Genomic DNA, 23,905 nt, shown 5'->3' on the forward strand with positions numbered 1-23,905 from the left:
GCCTGGAGTTTTGTGTATCTTCCAATCTGTCTAAAATAGGCATCTGCAACTGTTTCTATGGCCATGTTAGGTTCAGAGGTACAGAGAAAATGGGGTTTGATGGAACCAAACTTGACTTGGTAAGATGGTTTCCAATGACAGCATGGAGTAAGAGAGGATCTGGGCATGGGTTAAGTTGTGCTGAAAATGCATACAGACAAAAACCTACAAATAGAAGTTTTACTGTCTTCTCTAATAGTCCACAAACTTGCCTTGAGTTAGGAAGACAAGGAATCTTCAATAAATATATTTAATGACATTCATAATATTGAGCTCCCTCTTTATACCTCATGATATCAAATATACCATCTCAACTAATATCAGTATGATTCTGTAGAAAAAGACATCCTGGCAGTTTTCCAAATTCTCTGTGATTTTGTGTTCTCTATCCATCAATTTAATTTTGCTTTATTGCTATAACTCTTTGGAGGAATTTGCCAAATTAAGACTTGTGAATGAGATTTTGTTTAAGTTGTTCTATTTTGCTCCTGGAGAGACACACAACTTTGCACTTTGACACTAAAACGCTATGCTCCTGCTACTATTGTTACTAGATAAGAAAAGTGTGAGATATTGAGAATACATACTTGAAGCACTGGATCCCCCATAAACCCACTCTCAAGTCTTAGGCCATCAGTGCCTGTCTCAGAGTCACCATTGGTCATACACAGCTCACTGGATTTCACACATAATCAGACATTAAAAGGGAAATAAAAATATTTTAAATTTTTAAGAGAAGAGATGAGTATCAAGGCCGATTTTAGACAGTTGGACTAAACTGTTATCTAGAAGTTGTTTCTTCCTTCCCATCTCTACTCAACACTACACAGTCAAGAGTCCCAACTATATGTGTTCTTTAGGCATTGAGCATTATTCTTTTTATTATGGCTGTTACTTATTTATTAAGGTTCACAAAGCACATACTGTACAGTAGGTTTTGGGTACTTATGGGGGGTTTCCTGGCTTTGTTATATAACTCATTTATTTGTAAACAATGACATTCCATTAAAATCATATTGATGCCAACATGAAGGTTTGGTACTGATGGCTAGTCATAAAGTAACTTCTTCAAACCAGTTGCTTGAAAGAATACTGAAACAGAGGACTATAGGTGCCATTTTTTCCCTTAAAGTATCCCCTTTAGAGTGGGTAAAGCCATTTCCCCAATTTAATACCACGTGATTTCTAAAGGGACATTCATTTAAATTCCTTCCAATCTGCCACGCGAAAACACATGATGGATGTAATAGTTTGTCCATGCAAATACTGTAGAGATATTTGTCAAATGAAATACCAAATGCCACCCGTTATTACAATCACAATTGCTAATGGAGGATACATGTATTGTACTCTATAGGACACATAAAAATATAATGCTTTTTCACAGCCTCTAAATTCTATGATTGCAGCTAGAATGAATTGCCATTTTATACCATATTTTGCAAATACATATAGGAAGAGTGTAGCTACAATAAGTCAGCTGTACTAGGTTGGAAAAATGGTGATAGATCAGAATATTGCCTCAGACTATATCTTCAAAGATATATATTGTATGAAAAATGTAGTTTACATCCTGTTTGTGATATTGAATAGATCTCTGGCATATTCTTCATTGTGACATTTGTGACAACGTAAATAGCTACTTTTCTCTAAGTAAAATCATATAAACTAAGAAAGAGCTTATTCTTCTCACAAATTGAATATATACAATTCTTATCCCAAGCCCTATCAGCAACTACTAGATAATGAAGTAGATTGTCGAGGATGCTTTTAAAATATGCTTCCCACAGATAGTTTTAAGTATAGAGAAAATAACCATATGTTTAGAATAGTTGCTTAGACAAATCTTTACAAAAAGCAGAGAAATAGATCGGATGATTCTTGGAAGTCCCTTTCAGCCTTATGGTCACAAAACACATTGGTTATGATTAAAATACTTACAATTTACTATTTCACAATATGCTTTAAGTGACTGTGCAGAATAAGCATAAATGACTTCAGTGAGTTTGGTTCTTTCCGCATGCTCCTGCGCTATAAGAAAACCACTGGCATAGCTAAGGCATTTCCTAGTCTCAGCAGGAGGATTAAAGTGCTCCCAGAGCCTATTCTTTCTACACTGACTGTAAGCTTGCCCTCTATTCCCTATGGAAGAAGTGAGTTAATCTTCTATGCCACTAAAGAAATTATTTTGTGAGTAATTATTCATATGAGAGCACCTTGTCCTCTGCCTCCACAGCCTCCTATAAACACCCTGGCCTTCTTGCTCAGATGTGGTTAAAAACAGAGACTTAGATCCAAGGAATGGAGGGACAGGCAAGGATTCAGAGAGTTCAGGATCTAGGTCCTATCTCCACATGAAAAGTGTTACACTAGTGTCCTCTTGTGCTCCAAGGAGAGACAGAGTTCAATAATTATAAAAATGATAACCATTATAACAAATATTTTGCATATCTAAAAGTATTTCCTAGCTGTATACTTAGGGAGCTTGAAAACACTAATTAATCCTCACAGACTACATTGGACACTAGTTAATATATTCCTTAACTGAGTTATGTGATAAGCAAATCATAATGCAGTCAAAACCCTAAACAGAAAAATGTGTTTTATTTAGTAGACATAAGCTACCAATGAATATACTTACTGGAGTAAGAAATTGGCCACCACAAGGTTTCAAGGAAACAACACTTTCTAACTAATTAGACTGAAGAGAAACTTAGTTTTTATATCTGAACCAAATTAGGAAAATTGTGGACATACTGTGCTCCTAATTTCAGGGTGAGTCTGTAATAATATTTTCATGCATTGTTAATCCGAACATGCAGTGGAAGCCTATTTGTAACTACTGTGATTACTAAGTATGAAAGTTAGGCATACTTCAGTGTTAATGAAGGTGATTCACTGAACTTAAAAGTCACATCAAATAAACTATGGAAGAACAGTAAAACATCTCAAATTCATAAAGCACGTTTTCCCTTGTTTTTATTATGCAAGAATAAACAACATCCTTGGCAAAATAACCTACACTTCTTTCTCACTAATGCCAGTGTTTAGTAATTTATCCCCAAGTGTGGCAGTTAGCCTTTTGGAAGCATACATTGAAGAAGGTGACAGGGCAAGGGGAGAGTTACATGTCATTTAGTAGGATGCTGTTTATTATAATTTAGTATATTGTAAAAACTATGTATATTTAGAAGTGCTAAGTTGAAAGGGTCCAGTGTAGCAAAGCATTTTATTTTCACTGATATTTCTTAGAAAATAGCAAAAAGATCTTTAATCTTGGTTACAGATACATACGTTTGCTATTAGGAAATTCCATTTCCTTTGGATTCTGTGCTACATTAATGAAATCTAAAAGATATAATTACTAAGTAGATATACAATGCTTTCTTGGCATCTGAAATGCTAGGTTATGTTTAAGTCTAAGTGAAACTATATTTAACTTATAAGTTAGAATTATATAATGTATCAACTATACAGTAGCATATTCTGAAAAATCTAGTGCTGCATGAAATTATATAGAGGTATGTATAAAAATAGGTAATATCCCTAAAATATTTTGCAGTTACAGTTTTTCCTGCTGGGAAGTTTACCACACTGCCAAGATATATGTATGAAATGTCTGCTCAGAAAAACAAAATTAGAAAATATTCCTCTCATACCAACTCACTAAATGTAGGAATATATAATCAAAACTGGCTTTCAAAAGCAATACAAATATATAAAGATACCTATATGTGTGACAAACAAGAAAACATGGACTGTTGATTAGTTTTGAATGGGCCCCACATTTGTAATTAATTAAAATACATATATATGTATTATACATATATAATATATATATGACCTAAATCACTCATAAGAACGAATACATTGCCCCCTTGCTCTCCAGGTTTTTTATTGACAGTCATAACCCATCTTTTTCCAGGATTATTGCCTGACATAACAGAAATTCCACTGTTTGTTCTCAACAAAGCAGTGAAAGAGAAATCTCTCTCTTCATTCTCCTGTCATGACCCATGTTCTGGGCTTGTGCTTTTTGGAGGAGTCTTTGATCTGCAGCAGGTCTCAGAGGCTTGTCTCCCGGAGGAACATAGTGCCAATGTTGTAGGAAACCTTTTTTATTTTCGATGAAGAAAGAGAAGGCTTTGGCTGCTTAGGACCAGTTCTTACCTCCAGGAAATAGCAGATACCAGGGATTTCTTTTGGAAAGTTGTCTGGAAGCTCTTCACGGGACCGAGGAATGAATGTGAAACTTTCTTCTCGTTTTAATAATCTAAGAAGAAAATATATAATGTGAATCATATGGGCAGGAGAGATGAGAAAAAATGGACACAAACTTTAGAGAATCAGGAAGCCTATAAAAGACTGCATGCATGTGTGCTTAATAGTGTCTAACTCTTCGTTAGTGCGTGGACTGTAGTCCCCCAGGGTCTTCTGTTTATGGGATTTTCCAGGCAAGAATACTGGAGTCGGTTGCCATTTCCTCCTCCAGGGTGTCTTCCCAACCCAGGGATTGAACCTGTGTCTCCTGCATTGGCAGGCAGATTGTGTACTATTGAGCCACCTGGGAAGCCTGATAATAATGAATTAAAAAAGCAAAGTTGTTCCTGGTACTACTTGACAATATTTGTTCAAAGTTGATTTGATTTTTTGTTTAAAAGGCTAAAGAAACTGCATAATACATGTTTTTATTCAAACACGCAAGATTTACCCTTTCTGTTTTAAAAATCTGCCTAAAGTCTGGAACATTCCTTCAATGTTTTATAGACTCTGAATAAGCTTTAAATCCTATGTGTCATTCATATAAATCAAGTTTTTAGCTTTGTAGAACAGTCATAACTCAATGTGTCTGTGATATCTGGTTACTATTTTCTAGCAATACATATTTTGTAAACTTACCAGCATTTATTTGTCAAATAGATTGACTCTTCCAGTCATAAAGACAATTTTCTAGTATACTAATATTGGAGATTTATTCTTGACCAATTCTAGGAAAGGTTCAGTTTAATAGCCATACATAGACAAGTGTCCTAGCATTTCAATTTTAAAAATTATTTATTTATTTGACTGCATTTAGTGGGTCTTGGTTGCAGCACACACTGCGTCCTGCAGGATATTTCCTTGTGGTATGCAGACTCTCTAGTTGGGACATTCGGACTCCAAAGGAAATGGACCCAGTAGTTGCAGCTCACAGGCTTATTTGCTCCAGGGCATGTGGGATCTTAGTTCCTCAACTAGGGATCAAATCCACATCCCCTGCATTGTAGGCAGATTCATAACCACTGGACCACCAGGGAAGTCCCCAGCAATTCAATTTAATTCAACAACTCTTATGGGTTACAATTATTGCCCTAGAAAAGTATCCTAGATACTGTTGTGAATATAATGATAGGCAGAATACAACAACCTAAGAAGCTTCAAGTTTTGCCAACAGACAAAGACACAGAGAAAAAAGAAACAGAAAGTAAAAACTGAATAAGCAAAGAAAAGTCACAGTAATATAAAAGTAATATAACACAATAGACTAGGGACTTCCCTGGTGGTTCAGTGGTTAAGGATCTAGCTTCCAATGCAGAAGACACAGGTTTGATCCCTACTTGGGAAACTAAGATTCGGCATGCTGTGGGGAAACTAAACCTGCATGCCACAACTTCTGAGCCTGCCTGCCTCAACTAGAGAGGCTGCTCACTGCAAATACTGAATCACTCTGACGCTCATACCACAATGAGAGAGAAGCCCATGTGCTGCAACGAAGAGCCTGTGTGCTACAATGGAAGATCCTGCATGCCACAAAGATCCTAAGTGCCTCAACTAAGATTCAACACAGCCTATATATATATATTATACACACACACACACACACACACACACACACACGGGCTTCCCTTGTAGCTTGGGTGGTAAAGAACCTACCTGCAGTGCAGGAGACTCCCCTTCAATCCCTGGGTTGGCAAGAGCCCCTGGAAAAGGGAATGGCAACCCACTCCAGTAATCCTACCTGGAGAATTCCATGGACAGAGGAGGCTGGTGGGTTACGGTCCCTGGGGTCACAAAGAGTCAGACACGAATGAGCAACTAACACACACACACACACCAATTAATTAATTTAAAATGACCAAAAGGCTAGATGCCATAAAAAAGGTTAATCCACAAAGGTGTTGAAGTTCAGAGAGGGTTTACAGTGGGAGGGCTACTAAACTCTCATGAATGAAATGGTATTTAAAGAGAGGCAGAATTTCAACAAATGAACGTGGGGAACAACATAATCAGATTTAGATACAAGAAAATTATGATCAGGATCAACATGTTCCAATCATCGGATTTTATTTTAGAAGAGGTAAGAATGAGAGTTAAAGCTGAAGCAGTAGGTTAAGACAAACTTTAAAGTCTGGAGCTAAAACTTTAGACTTTATTTGGAGGCACAATAGAGCTAAACCTATCACCCTTTCCCTAAAAACAACTCATTTTCCTAAGACACGTAAATGTTAACAGGAGATTGAAGTTATGCAGGATAAGAGATAGATTGAGAAGAAAGGAATCATTGTGACAGGGAGAAGGCAAAGTCAAAAAAGCAGTTAGTGTGAGGAGAAGAAGCAATGTTTGAAAAATGTAAGATTATTACACAACAATAATAATCTTTATACTAAAGAGGGAAAAACCATGTCTTCTCAAATGTTTTTAATGGATAAAAATATTATTTGAAAACAATAGTTGGCAGTATTAAGAATTCTTAAAAAGTGAGCAATCTATATTCACTTTTATGAATGACAGGTGAAGTATTTTGTCTTGAAAAAGTATTTTTTTAAATATTTTATTCTTATTTGTTCAATTTATTTATTTACTTTAATTTTTATTTCACATAAAAATACACATATAGGGTATAGGTGATTTACAATGATACATTAAATTTAGGTGTATAACAAAGTGGTTCTTTTTCAGATTCTTTTCCCACATAGGTTACAATAGACTATTGAGTAAAATTCTCTGTGCTATAAGTAGGTCCTTGTTGATTACCTATTTTATATACGTAGTGTATATATGTTAAACTCCTAATGTACCAGTCTGCCTCATCACTATCCTTTGGTAACCATAAGATTGTTTTTGAAGTCTCTGATTCTGTTTCTGTTTTGCAGATAAATTCATTTGTATCTTTTGAGTCTACATAGAAGTGGTATCACCTAGATAGCATATTGAAAAGCAGAGGCATTACTTTGCCAACAAAGGTCTGTCTAGTCAAGGCTATGGTTTTCCCAGTGGTCATGTATGGATGTGAGAGTTAGACTGTGAAGAAAGCTGAGTGCTGAAGAATTGATACTTTTGAACTGTAGTGTTGGAGAAGACTCTTGAGAGTCCCCTGGACTGCAAGCAGATCCAACCAGTCCATTCTGAAGGAGATCAGCCCTGGGATTTCTTTGGAAGGAATGATGCTGAAGCTGAAACTCCAGTACTTTGGCCACCTCATGCGAAGAGTTGACTCATTGGAAAAGACTCTGATGCTGGGAGGGATTGGGGGCAGGAGGAGAAGGGGACGACAGAGAATAAGATGGCTGGATGGCATCACCAACTTGATGGATATGAGTTTGAGTGAACTCTGGGAGTTGGTGATAGACAGGGGCCCTGGTGTGCTGCAATCCATGGGGTTGCAAAGAGTCGGACACGACTGAGCAACTGAACTGAACTGAGAAGTGGTATCATATGATATTTTGTCTTTCTCTGCCGACTTCATTTTGTGATAATCTCTAGGCTCATCTATGTTGCAACAATTAGCAGTATTTCATTCTTTTATATGGCTCAGTAACATTGTATTTCATATATTTACCACATTTTTTTAATCCACTCATCTGTCAATGGACATTTAGGTTGCTTCCATGTCTAGGCTATTATAAACCATGCTGCAGTGTACACTGTGGTGCTTGTATCTTTTGAATTATGGTCTTCTCCAAATATATCCCCAGGGGTAAGGCACTGTTGGCACTGGAAGTAGAATCCAGACCTGTTAATTCCTAATAAAGTTTAGTCCTGTGGGCCCAGGAGGGCCAAGTGGAGCTACTCCATGTTCAAGGTCAGGAAGAGCAGCTGTGAGGAGATACCCCTAGTCCAAGGTAAGGACCAAGGGCTGCACTTTGCTGGAGAAGTTGTGAAGAGATGCCCCATGTCCAAGGTAAGAGAAATCCAAGTAAGACAGTAGGTGTTGCGAGAGGGCATCAGAGGGCAGACACACTGAAACCATAATCACAGAAAAATATTCAATCTGATCACATGGACCACAGCCTTGTCTAACTCAATGAAACTAAGCCATGCCGTGTAGCGCCACCCAAGGTGGGCGGGTCATGGTGGAGAGGGCTGACAGAATGTGGTCCACTGGAGAAGGGAATGGCAAACCACTTCAGTATTCTTGCCTTGAGAACCCCATGAACAGTATGAAAAGGCAAAATGACAGGATAATGAAAGAGGAACTCCCCAGGTCAGTAGGTGCCCAATATGCTACTGGAGATCAGTGGAGAAATAACTCCAGAAAGAATGAAGGGATGGAGCCAAAGCAAAAACAATACACAGTTGTGGGTGTGACTGGTGATAGAAGCAAGGTCTGATGTTGTAAAGAGCAATATTGCATAGGAACCTGGAATGTTAGGTCCAGGAATCTAGGTAAATTGGAAGTGGTCAAACAGGAGATGGCAAGAGTGAACGTCGACATTCTAGGAATCAGCGAACTCAAATGGACTGGAATGGGTGAATTTAACTCAGATGACCATTATTTCTACTACTGTGGGCAGGAATACCTCAGAAGAAATGGATAGCCATCATGGTCAACAAAAGAGTCTGAAATGCAATACTTGGATACAATCTCAACAATGAAAGAATGATCCCTGTTTGTTTCCAAGGCAAACCATTCAATATCACAGTAATCCAAGTCTATGCCCCAACCAATAACACTGAAGAAGCTGAAGTTGAATGGTTCTATGAAGACCTACAAGACCTTTTAGAACTAACACCCGAAAAAGATGTCCTTTTCATTATAAGGGACTGGAATGCAAAAGTAGGAAGTCAAGAAACATCTGCGGTAACAGGCAAATTTGGCCTTGGAATACGGAATGAAGCAGGGCAAAGCCAAAAGAGTTTTGCCAAGAGAACATACTGGTCATATCAAGCACCCTCTTCCAACAACACAAGAGAAGACTCTACACATGGACATCACCAGATGGTCAACACTGAAATCAGATTGATTATATTCTTTGCAGCCAAAGATGGAGAAGCTCTATACAGTCAACAAAAACAAGACCAGGAGCTGACTGTGGCTCAGAACATGAACTCCTTATTGCCAAATTCAGACTTAAATTGAAGAAAGTAGGGAAAACCACTAGACCATTCAGGCTGACCTAAATCAAATCCCTTATGATTATACAGTGGAAGTGAGAAATAGATTTAAGGGACTAGATCTGATAGAATGCCTGATGAACTATGGAATGAGGTTCATGACATTGTACAGGAGACAGGGATCAAGACCATCCCCATGGAAAAGAAATGCAAAAAAAGAAAATGCCTGTCTGGAGAGGCCTTACAAGTAGCTGTGAAAAGAAGTGAAGTGAAAAGCAAAGGAGAAAAGTAAAGATATAAGCATCTGAATGCAGAGTTCCAAAGAATAGCAAGGAGAGATAAGAAAGCCTTCCTCAGTGATCAGTGCAAAGAAATAAAGGAAAACAACAGAATGGGAAAGACTATAGATCTCTTCAAGAAAATTAGAGATACCAAGGGAACATTTCATGCAAAGTGGGCTTGATAAGGAGAAATGGTATGGACCTAAAAGAAGCAGAAGATTTTAAGAAGAGGTGGCAAGAATACACAGTAGAACTGTACAAAAAAGATCTTCATGACCAAGATAATCATGATGGTGTGATCACTCACCTAGAGCCAGACATCCTGGAATGTGAAGTCAAGTGGGCCTTAGAAAGCATCACTATGAACAAAGCTAGTGGAGGTGATGGAGTTCCAGTTGAGCTATTCCAAATCCTGAAAGATGATGCTGTGAAAGTGCTGCACTCAATATGCCAGCAAATTTGGAAAACTCAGCATTGGCCACAGGACTGGAAAAGGTCAGCTTTCATTCTGATCCCAAAGAAAGGCAATGCCAAAGAGTGCTCAAACTACTGCACAATTGCACTCATCTTATACGCTAGTAAAGTAATGCTCAAATTCTCCAAGCCAGGCTTCAGCAATATGTGAACCGTGAAGTTCCAGATGTTCAAGCTGGTTTTAGAAAAGGCAGAGGCACCAGAGATCAACTTGCCAACATCTGCTGGATCATCGAAAAAGCAAGAGAGTTCCAGAAAAGCATCTATTTCTGCTTTATTGAGTATGCCAAAGCCTTTGACTGTGGATCACAATAAACTGTGGAAAATTCTGAAAGAGATGGGAATACCAGACCACCTGACCTGCCTCTTGGAAGCAACAGTTAGAACTGGGCATGGAACAACAGACTGGTTCCAAATAGGAAAAGGAGTACGTCAAGGCTGTATATTGTGCCCCTGCTTATTTAACTTATATGCAGAGTACATCATGAGAAATGCTGGGCTGGAAGAAGCACAAGCTGGAATCAAGATTGCCAGGAGAAATATCAATCACCTCAGATATGCAGATGACACCACCCTTATGGCAGAAAGTGGAGAGGAACTAAAAAGGTTCTTGATGAAAGTGAAAGTGGAGAGTGAAAAAGTTGGCTTAAAGCTCAATACTCAGAAAACTAAGATCATGGCCCCATGGGACTGAGATCTACTCTCATCACTTCATTGGAAATAGATGGGGAAACAGTGGAAACAGTGTCAGACTTTATTTTTTGGGGCTCCACAATCACTGCAGATGGTGATTGCAGCCATGAAATTTAAAGACACTTACTCCTTGGAAGGAAAGTTAGGACTCCCTGGTGGCTCAGATGGTAAAGCCTCTGTCTACAATGCGGGAGACCAGGGTTCGATCCCTGGGTTGGGAAGATCCCCTGGAGAAGGAAATGGCAATCCACTCCAGGCCTATTGCCTGGAAAATCCCATGGACAGAGGAGCCTGGTATGCTACAGTCCATGGAGTCGCAAAGAGTCTGACACGACTGAGCGAATGAACTGAACTGAACTGAGATAGCATACTGAAAAGCAGAGACATTACTTTGCCAACAAAGTTCCGTCTAGTCAAAGCTATGGTTTTTCTAGTGGTCATGTATGGATGTCAGAGATGGACTGTGATAAAAGCTGAGCGCAAAGAATTGATTCTTTAGAACTGTGGTGTTGGAGAAGACTCTTGGAGTCCCTTGGACTGCAAACAGATCCAACCAGTCCATTTTAAAGAGATCAGTCCTGGGTGTTTTTTGGAAGGACTGATGCTGAGCTGAAACTCCAATACTTTGGCCTCCTCATGTGAAGAGGCCATTGGCAAAGACTCTGATGCTGGAAAGGATTGGGGGCAGGAGGAGTAGGGGACGACAGAGGATGAGATGGCTGGATGGCATCACTGACTCAATGGATATGAGTTTGAGTGAACTCCAGGAGTTGGTGATGGACAGGGAAGCCTGGCGTACTGCAATTCATGGGGCCGCAAAGAGTCATACACGACTGAGCGACTGAGCTGAACTGAACTGAAGACTAAAATATTTTTTCTTAAATAGTGTTATTGCAGTATAATTGACATATAGCACTGCATAAGTTTAAGGTGATCTGCTGTAATTACTTACACCATAAAGTAGCTACCACAATAAGTTTAGTGAGCATCTTATATATACATGCTCAGTTGCTTCAGTTGTGTCTGACTCTTTTTAAACCTATGGACTGTATCCCACCAGGCTTTTCTATCCATGGGATTCTCCAGGCAAGAATACTGGAGTAGGCAAGAATACTGGAGTAGATTGCCATGTCCTCCTCCAGGGGATCTTCTGGACCCAGGGATCAAACCTGCAGCTCCTGCATTGTAGGCAGATTCTTTATCATGAGCCACCAGGGAAGCCCAGTGAACATATCATAAACATACAAAATTAGAGAAAAAAAAATCCCTTTGATGAGAACTGAGGGTTTACTCTTAACAACTTTCAAATATAACATGCTGCTGCTGCTGCTGCTAAGTCGCTTCAGTCGTGTCCGACTCTGTGCGACCCCTGAGACGGCAGCCCACCAGGCTCGTCCGTCCCTGGGATTCTCCAGGCAAGAACACAGTCCTGTTAATTACATTTTTCGTGTTGTATCTTACATCTTCAGTACTTATTTATCTTATAACTTAGTTTGTCCATTTTGACTACATTCATCCCATTTCTGCTCCCTCCAACCCCTTCTGGTAACCACAAATCTGATCTCTTTTGCTATGTTTGTTTAGTTTTGAAGTATAGTAGATCTACAATATACTATTTTGTTTTCTGCTACACACAGTAGTGATTTGATATTCTATACATTTCAAAATAATCATCATGATAAGCTTAGTTACCATATGTCATCATATAAAGATATTACATAATTACTGAAATATTGCCCACACTGTACATTTGATAATCATAACTCATTTATTCTATAATGAGAACTTTGTTTCTCTTAATCTTCTTCAACTATTTCTCCTGCCCCCAACATCTTCCTCTCTAGTAACCATCTGTTTGTTCACAGTATCCATAATGCTGTTTTTGTTATGTTTGGCCACTTGTTTTGTTTTTTAGATTCCACACAAAAGTGAAATTATGCAGTATTTTCCTTTTCCTGTCTGACTTATTTCACATAGCATGATACCTTCTAGAGCCATCCATGTTGTCCCAAATGACAGGATTTCATTATTTTTTATAAATGGGTAATATTCCATTATATGCATATACCATATCTTCTTTATCTATTCATCTATCAATTGACACTTAGTTTGCTTTCATATTTTTGTCTTTGTTATAAAGTTGCAAGGAACATAGAGGTGTATATCTTTTCTTATTAGTGTTTTTGTTTTCTTTGGATAAACATCCAAGAGTGGAATTTGTGGGTCATATGATAGTTCTACTTTTAATTTCTTTTTCCATTGTAAAGTAGGATAATTGCTTTATAATATTGTGACGGCTTTTGTCACACATCATCATGAATCAGCCACAGGTATACATATGTTCCCTCCCTCTTGTATCCCCCTCCTATCTGCCTCTCCCACTCACCTCTATAGGAGTGACAGAGCACCAGCTTTGGGTTCCCTGTGTCAGGCAGCAAACTCCCACTTGCCACCTGTTTTACATTTGGTAATTTGTATGTTTCAATGCTATTCTCTCATATCATCCCAACCTCTTCTTCCTCCATTGTGTCCAAAAGTCTGTTCTTTATTTCTGTGTCACATTTGCTGCCCTGCACGTAGGATCATCAGTACTATCATTCTAGATTCCATGTGTATGCATTAATATATGACATTTGTCTTTCTCTTTCTGACTTATTTTGCTCTGTATTATAGGCTCTAGATTCATTCACCTCATTAGAACCGACTCAAATGCATTCCTCTTTATAGTTGACAACAGACTGGTTCCAAATAGGAAAAGGAGTACGTCAAGGCTGTATGTTGTCACCCTGCTTATTTAACTCATATGCAGAGTACATCATGAGAAAGGCTGGGCCGGAAGAAGCACAGGCTGGAATCAAGATTGCCAAGAGAAATATCAATAACCTCAGATATGTAGATGACACAACCCTATGGATGAAGTGAAGAGGAACTAAAAAGCCTCTTGATGAAAGTGAAAGTGGAGAGTGAAAAAGTTGGCTTAAAGCTCAACACTCAGAAAACTAAGATCATGGCATCTGGTCCCATCATTTCATGGGAAATAGATGGGGAAACAGTGGAAACAGTGGCAGACTTTATTTTTGGGGGCTCCAAAATCACTGCAGATGGTGATTGCAGCCATGAAATTAAAAGACGCTTACTCCTTGGAAGGAAAGTTATGACCAACCTAGATAGCATATTGAAAAGCAGAGACATTACTTTGCCAACAAATGTCTGTCTAGTCAAGGCTATGGTTTTTCCAGTGGTCATGTATGGATGTGAAAGTTGGACTGTGAAGAAAGCTGAGCGCTGAAGTATTGATGCTTTAGAACTGTGGTGTTGGAGAAGACTCTTAAGGGTCCCTTGGACTGCAAGCAGATCCAACCAGTCCATTCTAAAGGAGATCAGTCCTGGGTGTTCATTGGAAGAACTGATGCTAAAGCTCAAACTCCAGTACTTTGGCCACCTCATGCAAAGAGTTGACTCATTGGAAAAGACTCTGGTGCTGGGAGGGGTTGGGGGCAGGAGGAGAAGGGGACGACAGAGGATGAGATGGCTGGATGGCATCACTGACTTGATGGACATGAGTCTGAGTGAATTCCAGGAGTTGGTGATGGACAGGGAGGCCTGGCGTGCTGCAATTCATGGGGTCACAAAGAGTCGGATACGACTGAGCGACTGAACTGAACTGAACTGAACTGAACTGAATAGTCCATCATGTCTGTGTATCAAAACTGCCTCATACATTCATCTCCTGATGCACATCTAGGTTGCTTCCATGTCCTAGCTATTGTAAATAGTGTTCCAATGAACACTGGGGTATGTGTGTTTTTTTCAACTATGGTTACCTCAGGCTCTATGCCCAGTAGTGCAATTGCTGGGTCATATGGAGTTTTATTCCTAGTTTTTAAAGGAATATGCATACTCTTCTTCATAGTGGCTGCATCAATTTTCATTCTACCAACAGTGTAAGAGGGTTCCCTTTTCATCACACTCTCTCCAGCATTTATTGTTTGTATATTTTTAAATGATGGTCATTCTGACTGGTGTGAGGTGATACCTCATTGTAGTTTTGATTTGAATTTCTCTAATAGAGAGTGATATTGAGAATCTTTTCACTTGTTTACTAGCAATCTTCATGTCTTTGGAGAAATATCTGTTCAGGTCTTCTGCACACTTTTTTGATTGTGTTATTTTTCTTGTATTGAGTTGCATGAACTACTTGTATACTTTGGAGTTAATTCTATGTTTGTTGTTTCATTTGCTATTATCTTCTCCCATTCTGAGGATTGATTTCACCTTTCTCATAGTTACCTTTGTGTGAAAAACCTTTTTATTAGGTCCTTTTGTTTCTATTTCCATTCCTCTAGGAGTTGGGTCATAGATTCTCTTGCTGTGATTTATGTCAGAGAGTTTCTGCCTAGGTTTTATAGTTTCTGGTCTTACATTTAGGTCTTTAATCCATTTTGTATTTATTTCTGTGTATGGGGCATTAGGACATGTTCTAATTTCATTCTTTTGCACTTAGCTCACCAGTTTTCCCAGCACCACTTGTTGAAGAGACTGTCTTTTCTCTATTGTATGTTTTTGCCTCCTTTGTAAAAGATAATGTGTCCATGGCTGCATGGATTTATCTCTGGATTTTCTGTCTTGTTCTATTGGTCTATATTTATGTTTCTGTGCCAGTATCATACTATCTTAATAACTGTAGCTTTGTAGTATAGTCTGAAGTCAGGAAGGTTGATTGGAAGAGGTCAGTTTTCATTCCAGTCTCAAAGAAGGGCTATGCCAAAGAATACTCAAACGATCATATAATTGCACTCACTTCACATGCTTATAAGGTTATGCTCAAAATCCTTTAAGCTAGACTTCAACATATGTGAACTAAGAATGTACAATCTGGGTTTAGAAAAGGCAGAAGAGACAGAGATCAAATTGCCAACATTCATTGGATCATAGAAAAATCAAGGAAGTAACAGAAAAACATCTACTTCTGCCTAATTGACTAATTTAAAGTCTTTGACTATGTGGATGACAACAAATTGTGGAAAATTCTTAAGAGATGGGAATACCAAACCATCTTACCTATCTCCAGAGAAACCTGTATGCAGGTCAAGAAGCAATAGTTGGAACCAGGCATGGAACAATGTACTGTTTCCAAATTGGGAAAGGAGTATGACAAAGTTGTACATTGTCACTCTGCTTATCTAACTTATATGCAGTATACATCATGTGAAGTGCTAGGCTGGATGAATCACAAGCTGAATCAAGATTGCCAGGAGAAATATCAACACTCTCAGATATGCAGATGATACCACTCTGCTAAAGGAGAGTAAAGAGCTAAAGAGCTCCTTTAGGAGCTAAAGGAGGCTAAAGAGCTTCTTGCTGAGGGTGAAAGAGGAGAGTGAAAAAGCTAGTTTGAAACTCACATTAAAAAAACTAAGATCATGGCATTTGGTTTCATCACTTCATAACAAATAGAATGGGGAAAAGTAGAAGGAGTTACAGATTTTATTTTGGGGGGGCTCCAGAATCACTGTAGATGGTGACTGCAGCCAAGACATTAAAAGATACTTGCTCTTTGGAAAGAAAGCTACGACAAACATAGAAATCATGTTTAAAGGAGAAGACATCTTTTTCCTGACAAAGGCTTCTATAGTTGAAGCTATAGTCTCTCCAATAATTATGTAGAGATTTGAGAGTTGGCACATAAAGAAGACTGAGTGCCAAATAATTGATGCTTTTGAATTGTAGTGCTGGAGAAGATTCTTGAGATTTTCTTGAACAGCAAGGAGCTCAAACCAGTCAATCCTAAATGAAATCAACCCTGAATGTTGGAAGGACTGATGTTGAAACTGAAGCTCTGATACTTTGGCCACCTGATGTGAACAGCTGACTCACTGGAAAAGACCATAATGCTGGGAAAGATTGAAGGCAAAAGGAAAAAAGAGACAATGGAGGATGAGATGGTTAGACAGCATCACTGACTCAATGGAAATGCATTTGAGCCAAGTCCAAGATATAGTGAAGAACAGGGAACCCTTGCATGCTGGAGTCCATGGAGTCAAATGTGTCAGATATGACTTAGTGACTGAACAAAAACAAAGTTTAAAGGTGACTTCTCCCAATATATTCTATTTTCTTACCTTTAAAATGTATTCTCATAATAAAAATTATGGTCTTTGTTTGAAATTAAACTCCTTTGTTTTGTGAGGAATTGAAACATACTTATATACTTAATATAACAATCCAATATATTAATAATACAATATAAAATTTTGCAAATTCCTTTAAAGAGCAATGTGCATAAATGAGAAAAAGTGATAAACAGAAATTGACTTAGAAAAGTTTGATTACCTGCCAAATCTTGAATTTTGAAAGAAAAAAAATAAGTTCACAAAGCATTATTATTTTTAAAATTTAGTAAAAATGACATTACAATACATATAATAGCTATGTGATTTTGCCTAGTTAGCTCTGTTAGTTATTTCTTTAAAGATAATCATATGTTAGAAATTTCCTTCTATTCCCACAACCTCAGTCTTAGCTCAAGTCTGGAACTGTAATATTGTCTTTTAATAGTTATATTTCCTCTAGTTTTCCCTATTCCCTCCATGTGAAACATTACCTCTAAATAAGTTTTTCTTTCATCATGTTTCTTGTGGACTCAAATGTATGCAATGGGTCTCTAATAGCATATATCAAAGTTGAAAATAAAATAAATTCTCAGCCTTGCTAGATGTAGTTTATATTGGAATAATTTTAGATTTAGAGAAGTATTGAAAGGATAGTACAATGAGTTCCCCTATACTATTTACTCTGTTTTCCTAGTGTTAACATTTCACATAACTCTGGTATTTATTTGTCATAACTAAGAAATCAATTATAGTATGCTATTAATATTAACTGAACTGAAGGCATTATTTAGATTTTACTATTCTTCCACTAATATCCTTTTTATTTTCCATAATTTAGTGTACAATTTTTGGAAATAATATAGACCTGCTGATTTTTTTCTAACTCATGAGGAAACAGAAGACAAGATTATTCACATGTCTTACCTAGGGTCATAAACTAATTAGAAGCAGAAAATTAAGGTGAACTTGAGTTTCCTGATATTGATATTTTTTTGTTTACCCAATCACTTATTTAATCAGTCAGAAACAATTAAGGAATCTTCCAAACTACGGGTCACTTTGCATCTAATGTATTAGAAAAAAACATTTTTCCAGAAAAGTACACACAATAGTCTTGTATCACTGATCGTGTTTGTGACGCAGATTGCCTTGTTGTTTCTCACTGTGTGCACTGTTCACTGAATGCAGGGTTGGCAAGGCTTGAGCTAAGAGGCTGGAAGAAGACTTGAGGAGCTGTAGAAACTGCAGACATGTTTATTCTTTCACGGCTGGCTTGGCAGCCATAACACAGCCTCTCTCCTGGCTGACCCAGCAGCCATAGCAGCAGCCACAACATAACCTCATATAACATAACCATGATGCCGCTCCAATGAAGTCCTGATGCAGCAACAGCCAGGGCTTTCATGACCAAGTGAGTACATGACATGCATGAGCAGTGTTAGAAGTGATTTCAGCTGTTACACAACCATGCAAAGTCATTGTTTACAGAACATGGGCAAGAGGGCATGAGAGCATGGGGTGAGAGCATGACTAGCACCATCCTGTAATTTCCCCACAAATATGCTTAGAAAATATGTCAGGGAACTCATAAACACGCTAACCTTAATATTTACTTAAATAGTATACCATCACTCAATACCTTAACATACTGTATTTATCTATGTTCTACTTTAGATATTTAAATCAAATTTCACTTAATTGGTTTCATAGTCAAGAAATATTTAAAAATTTAGCTTAGACTTTTTAGCTTAAATGTGAACATCTAAAAAATTCTAAATAAATAATGTTATTTATTCGTTATTAATTGCAAAATAAACATTTACCACCCAGTCACCTACCATGGTGCCATTTTTAGTGAAGAAAAGAAAGATGTGCCTTCGATTTCCCTCTTACTTTAGAGGGAATTATGCTCAATTATTTTAGTAACTAATTTTCACTGCATAGTGATCTAGATAATATGAAGAATTTAGTAAACTTGGTATTATTTGTAAAGATATTTATGGCCAATAAAATAGCTAGTTTTTGTACTTCATTGAAATTCCTCTTTTGTGTGAAATTAATAGATGTCTGCCAAATTAGAGCTATTGACATGAAACCAACTCATGTCTTTAAACTCTGCCCCCTAAACTTGGTAATTAACTTTGTAGCATTACTGTCATGGGAAAAGAGAAACACCCTTCATACAGAGTAAAGAATGTGTCCTAATATAGCAATATTTCTGCATTCAATCTAGAGCCTTATGATATAGACCAAACCTATGCCAGTCAGTCAGACTATCATAAGAATGTCAAAATTGCAAGTCCCACTTTTCATTTCATATCTATGAAAAATTGTTGTTTAGTTGCTAAGTTGTGTCCTACTCTTTTGTGACCCAATGGACTATAGCTCATCAAGCTTCTTTATCTGTGGGATTTCCCAGGAAAGAATACTGGAGTGGATTGCCATTTCTCTCTCCAGGAGATCTTCCATACCCAGGAATTAAACCCATGTCTCCTGCACCGCAGGCAGATTCTTTACCACTGAGTCACCAGGGAAGCACTAGTTAGCCATTATTACATAATACTTACTTATATATTTTTGTATTGATTCTGACAACCATAAGCAATTAGACTTACAGAAGTGAACTAATATATATAACTTTTACTATAAAAATAATATAACATTATATTCTTATCCTCAAAGACTTCACTATTATTACCTTAACTGTGGTGGTAAATATATGGAATGATTGAGGTAGAATATTCCAAGTGTCAAAAAAGTCAACCAGATTGATTTTTTAAAATTAGGAAGCCTTATGATTTCCAATCTTCAGAATTATATTATCTGAGGAAATATGCTATTTGATACATCAAAGAGACAAAGGAAGAAAGAGCAAAATAAAAAATGTCCTTAAGTAGAATATCCCAATCAATTTTGCTCTGTGTGACTTTTATTGACACTTTTAAAAGGATAATGTGAATATTAGTCTTTGTAATTGAAAAAAAAATAGAAATATAATTCTTTATTTTTAAATTACTTAATTAATTTTAATTGGAGGTTAATTACAATATTGCGGTAGTTTTTGCATACATCGACATGAATCAGCCACGGGTGCACATGTGTCACCACATCCTGAACCCTCCTCCCATCTCCCTCCCCACCCCATCCAGAAATATAATTCTTGAGTCACAGCTTAATTTGTCATTTTGGAAACAGTATTGGCATTTGTATTTACTAATTTTTTTTTATTTTGTAAAATACAGTGTTTACTATCTTTGGTGCTTCTCTGAAGAATAAGATGATCAATAAAGTCACTTGAAAGACTTATAGGACAAGAAAATACCAGCCCAAATTAAAAAAAAAATATAGTCACTAGTGTGGATGAGCATTCTGATTTTTTAAAAACCAAACTCTATATATACTAGACAGAATTCTCTGAAGCCCTTTGAATGTATTTCCTCTTATTAAGTATCTATACTAAGAAGCATAGATATTTACAATAATATCTCATGCTTATGTAATAATAATATTGACAAGGAATAGAAGCAGATTTTCTATGTAGTGTTGCAAACCACTCCAGTATTCTTACCTGGAAAATTCCATGGACAGAAGAGCCTTGAGGGTTACAGCCCATGAGGTCCCCAAGAGTCAGACAAGACAGACACACACACTCAGTAACTATTAGCTTTCACATGCAAAGAAAAATATATCCAAGTAGGTTAATCTTTCTTCAGTTTTTCCATGCATATCTCAGTTTACTAGAAACATGCATTCCTCTAAATTGTAAAGTGAAATTCTGAATAGCCTATATTCACTGTGATTTTTGTTATATGCATTAAACACACAATGTTTTAGCATTACAAACAGAGATGGTTTTCTGTTTAATGTGAAAGCCAAGGCATTCTAATTCTGGTTCACTTAGCCACTACTGTATCCTGCTCCACTGTACATCACCTGATATGATGAGCTGTTTATATATCACTGGTTAGAAGGTAACTTGGTTTGAACTGAAAAAGGGGTCTCTCACAGTCATTGAAAAGAGGCATTCTGAAAAGTCTATGCTATGCTAAGTCACTTCAGTCATGTCCGACTCTGTGCGACCCCATAGACGGCAGCCCACCAGGCTCCCCCGTCCTTGGGATTCTCCAGGCAAGAACACTGGAGTGGGTTGCCATTTCCTTCTCCAATGCACGAAAGTGAAAAGTGAAAGGGAAGTCGCTCAGTCGTGTCCAACTCTTAGCGACCCCATGGATTGCAGCCTAACAGGCTCCTCCGTCCATGGGATTTTCCAGGCAAGAGTACTGGAGTGGGGTGCCATCGCCTTCTCCGGAAAAGTCTGTAAGCAGATCACTTGTAAAATATGAGAAAAGAAAAATGCTTAAAAGTTAAGGAAATTTTATATAAAGGAATTAAACAGTCTTTCTACATTATTAGTTTGCACTTAGTAAGGAAATACAATTGATTCTGCTCAGGCAAATAATTTGAGTATGAATACCATTTCAAAATTTGCTGAAAATGTCCCTAATATAAGGAATTATTTCAGTTTCATAGATCAGAAACATGATATTATAGACAATTGCTTGTAAAATGTGGATTATTTACAAATGTGAATCAGTGGGAATAAAGATGAGTGCAAACATAGCATCATTCAGAGAGAAATGAAAACATCAAGCATGAAAAATTCAATAAAAATTTCTTTTTGTCTAGAAATGAAACTGGCAATAAAGTGCTCTAGGTGAAAAAGAAATGATCCTTGAGCATTACTGCAGGCAACAAGATGACTCACACTCAGTCTAAAAAATAAATACTATGATATAAAAGTTACAGTCTTGATTTCAAAATCTTCATTCCTAGGTCAAAATGAATATTGAAGTAAACAATGCCTAATCATTCCAATTCTAGTAACCTAGAGGAAACTCAGTTATTTATATCACATGAAATGTAAGTAGCTTAAACTTATGTAATGATCATAGTGATCATGTCATGTTCATAGGAACATACTTTGTAATAATTAAAAATTAAAAAGAACCTAAGTGTTCATCAATACAGGAATAGATGACTAAAAACTGAAACACAGCACAGTCATACCCTGGAAAGTTGAAGCATGATTAAAATGATGAACTAGAGCTATATACGTCTCAGCAAGGATGGATGCTAAAACATGAAATTTTTAAAAAGGTCAAATGAAGGTTTATAGAGACATATCATTTATGCAAATTAAAATAAAATTCTATTGTTTATGGATACACACAAGAAAGTCAATGTATAAGACACTAGGCTTTGAAAGACACCAGATTCATTAGGGTATTTGTCACAAAGAAAGGAAGGAAAAATTTCAAAGGAAATGTCTTTATTTTTATTAAACAAGATTTGAAACAAATATAAATTCTCAAACCAGTGGTGAAATTATAGTATTATGTTATTCATTTTAAACTTAACACTTTAAAAATATTTCTAAAAGTGTTATTTTCATCAACTACTTAGACATTTCAGGCAAAATATATTTGGAGTGAATTACCCAGAAAATTATTTCAATTTATCATAATATGCAAAATATACACCCTTTCAAAGTTTATGGAATTATATAATCTTTCTAAAAATAAATGAATATAAACTTTTCTGAATGAGGAAAGGGGATCAAGATAGTAGTCTTGATCTTGTCTTACTCAACAGTAAGACATAGAGTTCACCTTTTCCCTCAGAAACATTGAAAATACATCTACAAGTGGAATAATTCACACAGAACAGCTACTGATAGTCAGCAGAAGACTTCACACATCCAGGAAAACAAGAAAACCTCCACATAACTGGGTAGGACAAAAGGAATCAGAACAGAGCTTGCACCCCAAGGATAGAGCTGTAAAGGAGGAAAGATCCCTCCTCCCTGGGAAGTCTTTCCATTAATGGGGAGATCAGCCTAAATAGACGGCGAGCTTCACAGCCTAACAGAAGAGAGCAGCAACAGGTTTATGGAAGGAAAAATGGAGAGTACCTTGAACAGAGATTCAGCACTTCTGCCCTTCAGTTCCCATCCTGAGACATTCCTCTGTCAGTACAGGTGGGGACCAAGTGCTGAAGCTCAGGATCTGGAGGTCAGATCCAGGGAAAGGACTAGGGTTAGATGTGTAGAAACAGTTTGAAGAGGTCAGGTTATGGAAACTGAGGGTATGATCTGAAGGAGCCTGGGCCTGCCAGAGAGGCAAGTCATCATTATTTTAAAAAAGGCTCACAAAGAGATGGGCAGGGCCACTATTATTGGGAAAAAAAAAAAAAAGGCTCATAAAGAGACGAGCAGGACCACCATACGTGCTTTTTTCCCTGTTAGCACTCCCAGGCAACAAGGCACCACCTATAGGGGCTCTAGGGGCAGGTGTGAGTCACTGCTGCCATCTTAGGCTCCAGAGGCAGGCACTGGCTGCCTCTATCAGACTTGTGAGTAGATGCCATGTCCTGCCCTCATTGTCCCAGGAGAGTCCATAGCTTCTGCCACTAGAAAATCCATGTCAGGGGTCAGGTGTCAGGTGTCAGGACCTGTGCCAGCTGCCCCTGGATGGTATGGATAGATTTCACAACTAAAAAAATCTGCAAAAAAAATGGGACCAGAGCTTCCTCCCATAGTCCCAGGATTATGTAGATAGCTCTTGCCACTAGGAAATCCATGAGCAGGAGCCAGGACTTGGCCCCACTGTCTAGGGAAGGGTTGCTGTACCTTAACACTGCATATCAAGGAGATAATGGCCAGCACATACTGAGGAAAGAGGCAGCAAGCATCCAAACTAAAAGCAGCCCCTTGATTCTGGAAAAGAGGACAGAGTAGAAGGATTTGAGCTCATTTCCTCTCAGAAAAATGCCAAAATCAAAACTTCTAAATAACCATCAATAAAAATAACTGGAACTAACCAAAAAGATATTTTACATTAAAAAACTAAGAAGCCACAACGAGATGAAAGGAGGGACACTTTCATGACATGATCAAATCTCATATGCACTGGGTGAGTGACCCATGAACCG

The 23,905-nt window shown here is 37.6% G+C and overlaps 1 protein-coding gene across 1 annotated transcript in view; it reads right to left on the bottom strand.

The window, feature by feature from the left end:
* Positions 1-519: 519 nt before the first annotated feature.
* Positions 520-23,905, bottom strand: part of GUCY1A2 (guanylate cyclase 1 soluble subunit alpha 2) — a 506,039-nt gene continuing 482,653 nt past the window's right edge. Inside the window, exon 8 of the mRNA XM_027563856.1 lies at positions 520-4,312. Coding sequence (XP_027419657.1) covers positions 4,105-4,312 — 208 coding nt within the window. The 3' untranslated portion in view covers positions 520-4,104. The remainder of the gene's footprint in view (positions 4,313-23,905) is intronic.

The sequence above is a fragment of the Bos indicus x Bos taurus genome, chromosome 15, assembly GCF_003369695.1.
Source record: "Bos indicus x Bos taurus breed Angus x Brahman F1 hybrid chromosome 15, Bos_hybrid_MaternalHap_v2.0, whole genome shotgun sequence".
Taxonomy (NCBI): domain Eukaryota; kingdom Metazoa; phylum Chordata; class Mammalia; order Artiodactyla; family Bovidae; genus Bos; species Bos indicus x Bos taurus.